Raw genomic sequence first — 15,056 nt, 5'->3', positions numbered from 1 at the left:
CTAAAGGCCCTTTATCAAGGCAAATGCAAGGGAATCCCACTTATGTCTGGCCAAAGGCTCTGGAGCCGTAGGTATTTTATAGTGACACAGACTCAACAGCTATTGGACATTACATACAGGCTTGGTTACGTATGCATGCTATTAAGGTACTGTATACTTTCAAGATGAGCACAGAATGTCTCGTATTGCATCATAGAGGAAGCGCAATCAGTGTGAAACCATCCGGCAGTCGCCTCAGAGCGCCCTGCAGCGCGTCTGAGACCGGAGACGTCGGTGGAAGCCGCTATAGCAGAGTCGTCCTATTGAAGCCTAGCAGTGAGTGCGGGTAACCGCTTTTCTCTTTGAGGTTATCATTATACAAATGTTTTACTATTTTATTTTTTTAACAATAAAGTATTGTTAAAGTGTACCCTTAATTGTGTGGTCAATTTTCTGGGGGGAAAAAAAAAACATTTTTCAAAATAACATGCATTTTAAAATCTCCCTGTCCCCACCCCCCTCTATAAAACTATGCACTTTGCTCCGTCACCACAGGACAAGACTTAGTAGAATCTCATTACACTAGGTCTTGTCCTGGAGAAGGTTGCTATTGAGGCAGATGGGGAACAGAGAATGGGGAAAACAGCCTCTATAGGCATTTAGGTGCACAATACCACACAGTAATCACTTGTTTAAGAACTATTAGAGGTACACTTCAATTCCTTAAAGGGTAACTCATTAAAACTATTTTTTGCTACTTTGTTTAAAAAAAATTACGTTTCTATGTTTTATTTGTGCTTAAAAGAGCTCAAGAGCACATTTTCTCATACACAGACTTTGGACCTAAGTCCTAACACAGAAAGTGCAACCTGGAGTGCTGAAGGGGGGGTCCAGCCTCATCCAATCATAGCTCCTCTCACACTTAACTGCCATATGCTGTTGGTTGGACACGACCCCCTCAGCACTCCAGGCTGCACTTTCTGTGTTTGGGCTTCTGTCCTAAGTCTGTGTATGAGATGGGGGAAAATGTGCTCAAGCTTTTTTAAACACAAATAAAACATAGAAAATTAAAAAAAAAATTTAACAAAGTATATTAGATAATATTTTTTATTTACCATAAGGAGTGCAATAGCAAAAATGTATTTTAATGAGAGTGCCCATTTTAGGGCCTTGAGGACACTACCTCGCTTTTTAAGAGGCATAACTATCTCTATCTACAGACCCATAGGAGGGATTTTTTTTTTTTGGCAAGACCAATTGTACTTTGTAATGACACCTTTCCCAACATGGGTATGTATGGGTGTGTCAAAACTTGGTACACATGTTAATTACATGTCAACTAAAAATATAGTACAGTTAAATTAACCCTAACCTACCCCTTTATGCGAGACTGTATTGCAAGAAGGTGCAGAGAATAGTTGGCGAGGGAACAGGATGTTTGGACGGTATTTGAGGACAAGAACGTCATTTTTACTTTTTCTCTCCCACAAGGCTTACGTAGGAAGACTGGGCAATTGGAGAGAAGAAAAAGAAAAAAAAAGACTGCAAATCTCTTAGGCTCCTTTCAAATTGCCGCTGTGACCCGGGGAGGATGAGTGAAAAAAAAAAAAATACATCATGTGAAGTCTTTCTCCCGCTATTTTCGTAAAAAAAAAAAAAAAAATAATGGCACCCGACGGACCCCATAATAGTAATTTGGATCTATGAGGACCCGTTGTTGCCCACTGTGCCCCGTCCAGATAAAAGACGTTAAAGGGACGACAAATATATAAAAAAAAAAAAAAAAAAAAAGCCTAGCCGACCTTTTCTTTTCCTACGGGGCACAAAAGTAGTGTGAAAGGGGCCTTAAAGGGGTACCCCGGTGGAAAACTTTTTTTTTTAAATGAACTGTTGCCAGAAAGTCAAACAGATTTGTAAATTACTTCTATTTAAAAAAATCTTAATCCTTTCAGTACTTAGCAGCTGTATGCTACAGAGGAAATTATTTTCTTTTTGTCTTGTCCACAGTGTTCTCTGATGACACCTCTGTACGGGCATCAGGTGTCAGCAGAGTGCACTGTGGACAAGACAAAAAAAAAAAAAAAAAAAAAAAAAAATTCCTCTGTAGTATACAGCAGCTAATAAGTCCTGGAAGGATAAAGATTTTTTTTTAATAGAAGTAATTTATAAATCTTTCTGGCACCAGTTCATTTAAAAAAAAAAAAAAAAAACACTTCAACAAGAGTACCCCTTTAAGGACACAGGGGTTTTTTCATTTTTGCACTTTCGTTTTTAATTTTCCACCTACAGACCCATACGAGGGCTTGTTTTTTGTGCCACCAATTGTACTTTGCAATGACATCAACCCTTTCACCACAAAATCTATGGCAAAAAAAAAAAAAAAAAAAAAAAAATTATATATATATATAAATTTGTGGGGGCAAAAAAACTAAACATTTTGTAACTTTTGGGGGCTTACAATTATACGCAGTGCACTTTTCGGTAAAAAAAAGGACACTATTTTGTAGATCCATAAGATTAATATATTAATGTCTGATACCAGACATAGGTTTTATTTTGTTTTACTTCATCAAATTATAACTTTTTGTATGAAAAATAGCATGTTCAAAATTGTCCTCTTCCGACCCCTGTAACTTATTTTCACATATTCAGGGCTACATGTGAGCTCATTTTTTCTCACTTTTCTTTTTTTTTACACATTTTTAGTCCCTACAGGGGACTATTACATGCAATCATTAGATTGCATACACTGTTCAATGTTCTGCCATAGCATAGATCAGTGTTATTGGTACTCCATTGCGCCGACCCGCTGAGGCTGACTGGAGCCTTGGAGAATCAATCGGACAACGAGGTGGCAGGTAAGGGCCCTCCCGCCATCCTCTAAGCTGATCGGGATCATCGTGGGGAAATGGTGAGGTCCCGATCAGCTTCGCTGAGCTGCCGGCAGTGCATTTTTGGCATTTTAGATGCTGCGATCAACTTTGATTGTGGCGTCTAAAGGGTTAATGATGGGCAACGTCCCGATCACTGGTGTCCAGCATTAGCCGCAGGTCCTTGCTGCTGATAGCAGCATGGTCCGAAAGTATATGAAGCGAGCTCCGCTCCTGAGCTTGCTTAATAAACCTGCCGCACAGCTGCACTGTGTGTGTGTATGTGTGTGTATGTATGTGTGTATTAGTGTAATATATATATATTATATACATATATATACACACACATACATATACAGCGCAGGTCGTTAAGGAGTACCGGTCACTAAAAAAATCTTTTCCAAACTAACTCAGGCTATGTTCCCTAACTACTAAACACTACTCCCACCCTTAAAAAAATATTTCAGAGCTTTAAAAAGCTCTGTATCATACCTTTCTTCTTGCTCATATAGTGTAATCTCCCAGCATGACATCACTATAGCCTGCTGGGGGACCACTTCCGCCCTCACAGTTGCAGTGCTGTGATGAATAGAAGAACTCAAGCTCTGCAGCTTTCAGTCTGTGTATCTTTCAATGAGGCTCTTTGCAGCTTTCAGTCTGTGTATCTGTCAGTAAGGCTCTGTACAGCTGTCAATCAAGCTCAGTGGAGATAAACACTTACCTGAGATTGGTCTCCTGCCATTACAAGCAGGAGACCAAAATCTGAGATTTTGACCAGACAGAATGTGTTCTGGCCAAGAAGGGAGACCCCTGGTGGGCAGAAGTATACAGGAGGAAAAAAAAAATATATATATTTTTTTAAATGAAAGCCAATTACAAATTACAAAAGTTATTTATTGAATCAAATATTAAAAATCATGTTTAACCCCTTAAGGACCAAGGACATATGAGAATGTCCTTGGTCCCGCTCCCGTGATATAACGCGGGGTCCCACAGTGACCCAGCATCATATCACGGCCAGCCAGGCGTCATAGTGAAGCCGGGACCCGCCTCTAATAGCGTGCAGCACTGATCGCGGTGCCGTGCGCTATTAACCCTTTAGCCGCATGCTCAAAGCTGAGCCACGCGGCTAAAAGTGAAAGTAAAAGTGCCCGGCTAGCTCAGGGAGCTGTTCGGGATCATCGCGGTGAAATCGCGGCATCCCACACAGCTGTACTACAGGAGGAAGGTCTCTTACCTTCCTTCCTGCAGTCCGATCGCCGATTGAATGCTTCAAGCCTGAAATATCAATCGCCGAAAACCCTGATCAATGCATCCCTATGGAGATGCATTGAACAGTTAAAGATCAGTAAATGCAATGTTACAGCTCACTATGGGGGCTATAACATTGCAAAAGAAAAGTGTAAAAAAAAAAATCATTAACCCTTTGAATTATCCCTTCCCCTAATAAAAGTTTGAATCACCCGGCATTTCCAATAATAAAACAAAAACATATGTGGTATCGCCGCGTCCGGAAATGTCCGATTTTAAAAAATATACCGCACGGTCAATGGCGTACGGGCAAAAAAATTCTTAAGTCCAAAATAGTGTATTTTTGGTCACTTTTTATTATCATGAAAAGATGAATAAAAAGCGATCAAAAAGTCAGATCAATGCAAAAATGGTACCGACAAAAACTTCAGATCACGGCGCAAAAAATGAACCCTCATAGCGCCCTGAACACGGAAAAAGAAAAAAAAGTTATAGGGGTCAGAAGATGACAATTTTAAACGTATACATTTTCCTGCATGTCGTTATGATTTTTCTCTGAAGCAATACAAAATCAAACCAATACAAGTAGGGTATCATTTTAACTGTGTGGACCTAGAGAATAAAAATAAGGTGTCATTTTTACCGAAAAATGTACTACGTAGAAATGGAAGCCCCCAAAAGTTACAAAATGGCTGTATTTTTTCAATTTTGTCGCACAATGATTTTTTTCCCCGTTTCGCCGTAGATTTTTGGGTAAAATGACTGATATCATTACAAAGTAGAATTAGTGGCGCAAAAAATAAGCCATAATACAGATTTTTAGGTGCAAAATTTTAAGAGTTATGATTTTTTAAAGGTAAGGAGGAAAAAAAAAAAGAGCAAAAACTGAAAAACGCCCGGTCCTTAAGGGGTTAATGACCGTGCCCATTTAAGGGGCTAAAACTGACACAGTGGGGGAGATATATCAAAACCTATGGAGAGGAAAAGTTGACCACTTTACCACAGCAACCAGCTAGCTTTTTTATGTTTAAAAAGGCTTCTGAAAAGTAAAAGTAGTAACTTGATTGGTTGCTATGGGCAGCTGACCAACGTTTTCTCTACACGTTTTAATAAATCTCCCCCACCCCAGTTTCTTTATCCTGTGGATCAAAACCATTAAAACAAAATAGGTATGTTAAAAATGGCCCTATTCTGCCTGCCCCCCTATACCTTTTGTTATTTTTTCATATATGTGGCTGTATGACTGCTCATTCTTTGTACCATGGTCAGTAGTTTATGTTTTGATCACTTTTTAATTATATATGATGTAAACAAAAATCAGCAATTTAGTATACCTTTTTTTTTTTTTTTACATTTACACCATTCACAATGCAGGATCATTAACGGATATCAATAGCTCAGACAACTCTGCAAGCAGCCATACCAAATACCGTATTTATCGGCATATAACACGCATTTTTTAGGCTAAAATTTTTAGCCTAAAGTCTATTTGCGTGTTATATGCCGATAAACCGCTGCAGTTCAATTATTTAAAGCGGACGCTTTAAATCAATGAACTACAGCGGCTTTTGCAGGTCCAGAGACCTGCCGTCGCTGCCGGCTTCTCTGCCCCTGCCTATCCTGGGGTCCAGAGACTGCCGGCGCCGCTGCCCCATCGCTGCCCCATTACCTCCCCCATCCCCCCGGTTTTTATGACCCTGCAGAAGCCCCCAGGAAAGGCAGGGGGACAGAGGCCGTCGCTGCCCGCTTCTCTCCCCCTGCCTTTCCTGGGGTCTAGAGCCCTGCTGCCGCCGCTTCTCTCCCCCTGGCTATCGGCGCTGCTGCCCCATTGCCTCCCCCATCCCCGGTTTTATGATTACCTGTTGCCAGGGTCGGGTCCGCGCTGCTTCTGGCTCCGGTGTGGCGTCTATGCGTTGTTGCTATGCGCTGCGAGGCGCAATGACGAGCGACGCGACGTCACTCGTCATTGCGTAGCGCAGCGCATAGCAATGACGCATAGACGCCACACCAGAGCCAGAAGCACCACGGACCCGACCCTGGCAACAGGTAATCATAAAACCGGGGATGGTGGAGGCAATGGGGCAGCGGCGCCGATAGCCAGGGGGAGAGAAGCGGCAGCAGCAGGGCTCTAGACCCCCAGGAAAAGCAGGGGGAGAGAAGCAGGCAGCGACGGCCTCTCTCCCCCTGCCTTTCCTGGGGGCTTCTGCAGAGTCAGAAACAGTCTATCGGGGTATACACATGCACACACACGCACCCTCATTTTACCAAGGATATTTGGGTAAAAAACTTTTTTTACCCAAATATCCTTGGTAAAATGAGGGTGCGTGTTATAGGCCGGTGCGTGGTATACCCCGATAAATACGGTAAGAGTGCTTAGTTTTAGTTTTTTTTACATGCTATTTGTTACTAGTAAAATAGGAAGAAAAAAAATTAAAACTTTTTAAATCAAGAAAACCCTTAAAATACAGCTTGCCCTAAGGCTACAACTAACCTGTGTACATTGTGCCATTAATTTCAATGGACATGTTGATGCTGCCAGTGCCCAGGTTGAGTGAACTGTCCTGCCGGTCCTGTGCTGCTAAGAAAACAAGAAATATCAAACCATAGTCCATAAATTTATATTTACATTTTTTCTTCAACTAAAAAAGTGAATAGCAGTTAAGACTAGACATGAACAGGGGAATAACCTTTCCACTCACCCTTCCCATTGATCTTTAGTTTCATTGGTATCTGTCGGGCCATGCTCAGTAAGTTGTGCTGAAGAGCTTGCTGCATGAGCCTCTGGTGCTCTTCTAATGAAGTACGAGATGCCCGCTTCTCTGGAGGCTCACCAGATTCTAGCCTCTCCTTCAGCTGTTCCACTGAAGGGGTCCGCACTGTAGGTGTCTGTGGCATACTCAAAGCCCCGGAGGCCATAGATATGCGGTTTGGCATCAAGCTTGCAGGGCTATCCCCTACAATGAAAAAAACTGTTACCACACAGTTATACTTTTGGTGTGAGGCAAGATAGCATCTTTCAAACTACCAATCCATTACAGGGAAAATATTACCAGGAAATCTGCAGTCCTAAATAAATATAGTAAGGGGGCAGCTAGCCAGCTCATGCACCTCTATTTGTACACTGAATCCATGAAAAGCAGATACCAAGTTTTTTGTGCTCCCCCCCCTTCTTAATGGTTGTGTTCCCACATACAATATCCTGTACATATTTGATGCACAAAATTTAACCGCTTAGGGACGCAGCCCATTATGACCCTGGGGATGAGAGCATTTTTTTTCAAATCTGACCTCCATCACTTTATGCGTTAACTCTGGGATGCTTTTACTTATAAATTTGATTCCGAGATAGTTTTTTTGTGACATTCTACTTTATGTTAGTGGTAGATTTTCGGCGATACTTGCATAATTTCTTGGTGAAAAATTCCAAAATTTCAGGAAAAATTTTAAAATTTTGCATTTTTCTAACTTTGAAGCTCTCGGCTTGTAAGGAAAATGGACATGTCAAATTATATATTGATTCACATATACAATATGATAACTTTATGTTTGCATCATAAAGTTGACATGTTTTTACTTTTTGAAGACATCAGAGGGCTTCAAAGTATAGCAGCAGTTTTCACATTTTTCATGAAAATTTAAAAATTCAGAATTTTTCAGGGGCCAGTTAAGTTTAGAAGTGAATTTGAGAGTCTTTATGTTGGAAATCCCCTATGATGGACCCCATTATGAAAATATTCAAAATATTCAAAATGACATTCAAAAAGTTTGTTAACCCTTTGGGTGCTTCACAGGAATAGCAGGAATATGGAGGAGAAAAATCTAAATCTCAATTTTTTACACTAACATGTTATTGTAGCCCCATTTTTTTTTCATTTTTTACCTTGGGTAAAAGGTAGAAAGGCCCCCCAAAACTTGTAATTCATTTTTCTCTCGAGTAAGGAAATACCTCATATGTGGATGCCTCCATGATGTCAGAAGAGTAAAAAAAAATAAAACCACATGGCATACTATTTTGGAAACTACACCCCTCAAGGAACATAACGGATAAATTGAGTAGTTATACCCCACGGATGATTAATGAACTTTCGTTTATGGGACGTGAAAATGAAAAATTTGATTTCTAACACTAAAATGCTGGTGTTACCGCAAACTTTTCATTTTCACAAGGAGTAATAGGAGAAAATGCCCCACAAAATTTGGAACCTCATTTCTCTCAAGTAAGGAAATACCTCATATGTGGATATAAAGTGCTCTGTGGATACACTGGAGGGCTCAGAAGGGAAGGAGCAACAATGGGCTTTTGGAGAGCGAATTTAGCTGAAATGGTTTTTGGGGGGCATGTTGCATTTAGGAAGCCCCTATGGTGCCAGAACAGTAAAAATAAAAAACCCACATGGCACACTATTTTGGAAACTACACCCCTCAAAGAATGTAATAAGGGGTAAAGTGAGCCCCACAGGTGATTGCCAAAGTTTCGTTAAAGTGGGACATAAAAAAAAAAAAAAAAAAAATTAGGAGAAAAAGCCCCCCAAAATTTGTAACACCATTTCTTCTCAGCATGCAATATGTAGAGTCCTCCGCTCGATCCCCCTTACCGCTGCTCTAGTGCTCCGACCAGAGAGGTGGCGTTCCTCTCCACGTGCAGCAAACAAACAATAGATGAGGTCCGGCACCATTTCTTCTCAGCATGGGAATACCTCATATGTGGATATACAGGGCTCTGCGGGATAACTTCAATGTTCAGAATAGAAGGAGCGCCATTGGGATTTTGGAGAGAGAATTTGGTTGGAATGGAAGTCAGGGGCCACGTGCGTTTACAAAGCCCCCGTGGTGCCAGAACCGTGGACCCCCCTACATGTGACCCCATTTTGGAAACTACACCAATCACAGAATGTAATAAGGGGTGCAGTGAGCATTTATACACCACTGTCGTTTGACAGATCTTTGGAACAGTGGGCTGTGCAAATGAAAAATAAAATTTTTCATTTTTACGGACCACTGTTCAAAAAAATCTGTCAGACACCTGTGGGGTGAAAATGCTAACTGCACCCCTTATTACATTACATGAGGGGTGTAGTTTCCCTTGTGAAAATTTGGGGTAACACAAATTTTTCATTTTCATGTCAAATTCGTATAACACCTGTGGGGTTTAAAGGCTCATGGTACCCCTTGTTATGTTCCTTGAGGGGTGTCGTTTTCCAAATAGTATGCCATATGGTGTTTTTTATTGCTGTTCTGGCACTATGGGGGCTACCTAAATGCGACATGCCCCAAAACCCATTTCAGCAAAATTCCCTCTCCAAAATCCCCTTGTCGCTCTTTCCCTTCTGAGCCCTCTAATGTACCCAGAGAGCACTTTACATCCACATATGGGGTATTTCCTTACTCAAGAGAAATGGGGTTACAAATTTTAGGGGACATTTTCTCCAATTATCCCTTGTAAAAATGAAAATTTTGGGGTAATACCAGCATTTAAGTGAAAGAAAAAAAAATCTAATTTTGCATTTTCACGTCCCACTTTAACAAAAGTTTGTCAATCACCTGTGGGGTGTTAACCCTTTAAGGACCCAGACAATTTTCACTGTAGGACCCGGCCATTTTTTGCACATCTGACCACTGTCACTTTAAGCATTAATAACTCTGGAATGCTTTTACCTTTCATTCTGATTCCGAGATTGTTTTTTCGTGACATATTCTACTTTACGTTAGTGGTAAAATTTTGTCGATACTTGCATAGTTTCTTGGTGAAAAATGCAAAAATTTTATGAAAAAATTTAAAATTTTGCATTTTTTTTACTTTGAAGCTCTCTGCTTATAAGGAAAATTTATATTCCAAATAAATTATACATTGATTCACATATACAACATGTCTACTTTATGATTGCATCATAACGTTGACATGTTTTTTACTTTTGGAAGACACCAGAGGGCTTCAAAGTTCAGCAGCAATTTTCTAATTATTCACAAAATTTGCAAAATCTAAATTTTTCAGGGACCAGTTCCGTTTTGCAGTGGATTTGAATGGCCTTCTTATTAGAAATACCCCAAAAATGACCCCATTATAAAAACTGCACCCCCCAAAGTATTCAAAATGACATTCAAAAGGTTTGTTAACCCTTTAGGTGTTTCACAGGAATAGACGCAAATTGAAGGAGAAAATTCAAAATCTTCATTTTTTACACTGGCATGTTCTTGTAGACCCAGTTTTTGAATTTTTACAAGGGGTAAAAGGAGAGAAATCTTCCTAAAATGTGTAGCCCAATTTCTCTCGAGTAAGGAAATACCTCATATGTGTATGTGAAGTGCTCGGCGAGCGCAGTAGAGGGCTCAGAAGGGAAGGAGCGACAATGGGATTTTGGAGAGTGAGTTTTTCTGAAATGGTTTTTGTGGGGCATGTCGCATTTAGGAAGCCCCTATGGTGCCAGAAGAGCAAAAAAAAAAAACACATGGCATATCATTTTAGAAACTACACCCCTCAAGGAACACGTCAAGGGGTACAGTGAGCCTTAAAACCTCACAGGTGTTTGACGACTTTTTGCTAAAGTCGGATGTGTAAATGAAAAAAAAAATTTTTTTTCACTAAATTGCTGGTTTTCCCCCACATTTTATATTTTTACAAGGGGTAATAGGAGAAAATGACCCCCAAAATTTGTAACCCCATCTCTTCTGAGTATGGAAATACCCAATGTGTGGACATCAAGTGATCTGCTGGCGCACTACAATGCTCAGAAGGGAAGGAGCACCATTGAGCTTTTGAAGACAGAATTTGGTTGGAATAGAAGTCGGGGGCCATGTGCGTTTACAAAGCCCCCCCCCCCCGTGGTGCCAGAACAGTGGACCCCCCCCCACGTGACCCCATTTTGGAAACTACACCATCCACAGAATTTAATAAGGGGTGCAGTGAGTATTTACACCCCACTGGCGTTTGACAGATCTTTGGAACAGTGGGCTGTGCAAATGAAAAATTAAATTTTTCATTTTCACGGACCACTGTTCCAAAAATCTGTCAGACACCTGTGGGGCGTAAATGCTCACTGTGCCCCTTATTACATTACGTGAGGGGTGTAGTTTCCAAAATTGGGTCATATGTGGGGAATTCCATTGTTCTGGCTCTATGGGGGCTTTGTAAACACACGTGGCCTTCAATTCTGGACAAATTTTATCTTCAAAATCCCAATGGCGCTCCTTCTGTTCTGAGCATTGTAGTTCGCCCGCCGAGCACTTTACATCCACATATGGGGTATGCTCTTACTCAGAAAAAGCACCAGCATGTTAGTGTAAAATTACAATTTTTTTTACACTGGCAGGCTGGTGTAGCCCCCAACTTTTCCTTTTCATAAGGGGTAAAAGGAGAAAAAGCCCCCCAAAATCTGTAACGCAATTTCTCCCGATTACGGAGATACCCCATATGTGGCCCTAAACTGTTTCCTTGAAATACGACAGAGCTCTGAAGTGAGAGCGCCATGCGCATTTGAGGACTAAATTAGGGATTGCATAGGGGTGGACATTGGGCATAGAATACCCCTAACAGGGTGTCTCCAGCTGTTGCTAAACTCCCAGCATGCCTGGACAGTCAGTGGCTGTCCGGAAATGCTGGGAGTTGTTGTTTTGCAACAGCTGGAGGCTCCGTTTTGGAAACACTGCCGTACAATAAATTTTTCATTTTTATTGGGGGGACAGATGGGGGGGGGACAGTGTAAGGGGGTGTATGAGTAGTGTTTTACCCTTTATGTGTTAGTGTAGTGTAGTGTTTTTAGGGTACAGTCACACTGGCGGGTTACAGTGAGCTTCCCGCTAGAAATTTGCGCTGCGGCGAAAAGTTTGCCGCAGCTCATACTTGAAGCAGGAAACTTACTGTAAACCCGCCCGTGTGAATGTACCCTGTACGTTCACATGGAGGGGGCAAACCTCCAGCTGTTTCTAAACTACAACTCCCAGCATGTACTGACAGACCGTGCATGCTGGGAGTTGTAGTTTTGCAACAGCTGGAGGCACACTGGTTGGAAAACCTTCAGTTAGGTTCTGTTACCTAACTCAGTATTTTCCAACCAGTGTGCCTATAGCTGTTGCAAAACTACAACTCCCAGAATGTACTGATCGCCGAAGGGCATGCTGGGAGATCTAGTTATGTAACAGCTGGAGGGATCGCAACTACAACTCCCAGCATGCAGAGACAGCTGTTTCGGCATGCTGGGATTTGCGGTTTTGCAACATCTGGAGGGCTACAGATAGAGACCACTGCACTGTGATCTCCAAACTATGGACCTCCAGATGTTGCAAAACTACAAATTCCAGCATGCACAGACAGCAAACCGCTATGTGGGCATGCTGGGAGTTGTAGTTTTGCAAGATCTAGAGTGCTACAGTATAGAGATCACTGTGCAGTGGTCTCTAAACTGTAGACCTCCAGCTGTTGCAAAACTGCATCTCCCACCATGCCCAGCAGCTGTCTGGGTATGCTGGGAGTTGTAGTTTTGCAACATCTGGAGGGCTACAGTCTCAGACTGTAGCCCTCTAGATGTTGCTAGGCAACTTACCGGCTTCCGTCGGATCATGGGAGTCGTCCTCTTCTGCTGCACGACAGCTTCCACCGTTCCCGCAGCTTCCACCGACGGGTAAGTGGATCTTCGGCGTTCGGTCCCCGTCATTTCCCCGTCCAGCCCTGCCTATTGTGGGTGGGCAGAACAGGGAAAATGAAAGTAAACCCCCCCCACCCCTAATCTGTTATTGGTGGTCGTGTCTAGACCACCAATAGCAGAGATAGGAGGGGTGGCACCTCTGCCACCTCACTCCTATGGCTACAGGGGGATCGTGGGTGTCTTAGACAACCGCGATCCCCCTTCTATTCCGGGTCACCATAGACCCGAATGACCCGGAATCGGTGCAAATCGCAAGTGTGAATTCACTTGCGATTTGCGCCGATCGCCGACATGGGGAGGTCTGATGACCCCCCCCCTGGGCATTTGCAAGGGGTGCCTGCTGATCGATATCAGCAGTCACCCCGGCCCGGTCCCCGAAATTCCCACGGGCGTACAGGTAGGCCCTGGGTCCTTAAGACCCAGGTACAGATGGCGTATCCATACGCCCTAGGTCCTGTACGGGTTAAAGCTCACTGTACCCCTTGTTATGTTCCTTGATGAGTGTAGTTTCCCAAATAGTGGGAACAGTTTTTTTTGTTTTTTTTTTGCTGTTCTGGCACCATGGGGGTTTCCTAAATGCAACATGCCCCCCAAAAACCATTTCAGAAAAATTTGCTCTCCAAAATCCCAATGTCACTCCTTCCCTTCTGAGCCCTGTAGTGCGCTCGCAACAATTTACGCCCACATACGAGGTATTTCCTTACGGGAGAACTTGTAAAAATAAAAACAATATTGGTCTACAAGAACATGTTCGTGTAAATAACATGTTCGTGTTTTCTCCTCCACTTTGCTGCTATTCCTGTGAAACACCTAAAGGGTTAACTCTATGAATGTAATTTTGAATACTTTGAGAGGTGCAGTTTTTATAATGGGGTCCATTATGGGATATTTCAAACATAAAGACCCTCAAATTCACTTCAAAACTGAACTTGTCCCCAAAGAATTCTGATTATGAATTTTTTTTTTAGAAAAATTGGAAAATTGCTGCTAAACTTTGAAGCCCTATTAATAGAACAAACTGGGCTGCAGACACCTTTTTAGGGCACCACCACAGTGTGCGATTAAAAGTTATTGCTTTGCCACCCTCAAACATGTCAACATCTGGAGGGCTACAGTTTAGAGACCATTGTATAGTGGTCTCCATACTGTAGCCCTCCAGATGTTTCTAGGCAACTCACCGGCTTCCGTAGGATCCAGGGAGCTGCATCGCTGTCCTCTGCTGCCGCCGATGGTAAGTGTACCTTCAGCGCCGGTCAGTGTCGGTTCCCCCGCTCTGTCCGGACTACAGTGGGTGGGCAGAGCAGCGGAACCGGACGTTAACACCCCCCCACCCGATCTGCTATTGGGTGTCACTTCTGGACGACCAATAGCAAGGATAGGTGGGGTGGACCCATATGACCTGGAATCACCGGTGTGAGTTCGCCAGCGATTGCCGACATGGGGGGGGGGATGGATACCGATAATGCCCAAAATCGTGATTATTGGCCGATAATATTGGCCAAACCAATAATCGGTCGATCCCTAATCAAAATAATGTAAGTTTGACCAGAAGGTGAATGGCAAAACAAAAAAAAAAGAAAAAAAAACACAAAATTTGCATTTTTTTCAATTTTACCCAAACACTATTTTGTTTCAGAGCATAAGATTTGGAAAAATTAAAGGTGTCATTACAAAGTATACTTGGTCCTGCAAAAAACAAGCCTCATATGGCTCTGTAGATGGAAAAATAAGAGTTATGGCTATTATAGGACGAGGAGGAAAAGACGAAAGTGACGAAACTAATAAAGACCTTATTTACATACTATTTTGGTTGAAATTATTTTATCTACCAGGACAAGTGGATTTTCTTGAGGCACTAGATTGTGTTCTGCTTTAGCCCCTTGCACAAGTAGTTTTTTTATTTTATTTACACCCCCCCGGTATATGTGTGTGTGTGATTATATATATATTTATTTATTTATTTATCTATTTATTTGTTTTTATTAGCCTGAAAGGAGCACAGGATGAATTATATATTAAAAATAAATTCAAGTCTTCCAATACTTAGTGGCTGTATGCCCTGAAGTTGTGTAGTTCTTTCCAGTCTAACCACAGTGCTCTCTGCTACCACTTCTGTCCACGTCAGGAACTGCCTAGAGTAGTGATGCTATGGGGATTAGCTAGCTATCTGGACAATTCCTGTCACAAACTGAAAAGGCAACAGAGAACACTGTGAAAGATACAGCAGCTGAATATTACTGGAAGGCTTACTTTTTTTTTTTTTTCATAGAAGTACATTATTTATCTATATAACGCCCTACCACCAGTTGATTAGAAA

At 42.0% G+C, this 15,056-nt stretch overlaps 1 protein-coding gene across 2 annotated transcripts in view; it reads right to left on the bottom strand.

Moving 5' to 3' along the window:
- Positions 1-15,056, bottom strand: part of ARID3B (AT-rich interaction domain 3B) — a 60,188-nt gene that overhangs the window by 2,078 nt on the left and 43,054 nt on the right. Inside the window, exons 7-8 of one of the 2 annotated variants that reach the window (XM_056572657.1) lie at positions 6,800-7,054; positions 6,592-6,678 (exon numbers count right to left, since the gene is read on the bottom strand). In XM_056572657.1, the coding sequence (XP_056428632.1) occupies positions 6,592-6,678; positions 6,800-7,054 (342 nt within the window). The remainder of the gene's footprint in view (positions 1-6,591; positions 6,679-6,799; positions 7,055-15,056) is intronic. The other variant, XM_056572658.1, reaches the window with a different exon arrangement.

The sequence above is a fragment of the Hyla sarda genome, chromosome 4 (genome assembly GCF_029499605.1).
Source record: "Hyla sarda isolate aHylSar1 chromosome 4, aHylSar1.hap1, whole genome shotgun sequence".
NCBI lineage: Eukaryota > Metazoa > Chordata > Amphibia > Anura > Hylidae > Hyla > Hyla sarda.
The sequence above is the reverse complement of the archived record's forward strand: the minus strand, read 5'-3'. Positions and strand labels throughout refer to the sequence as shown.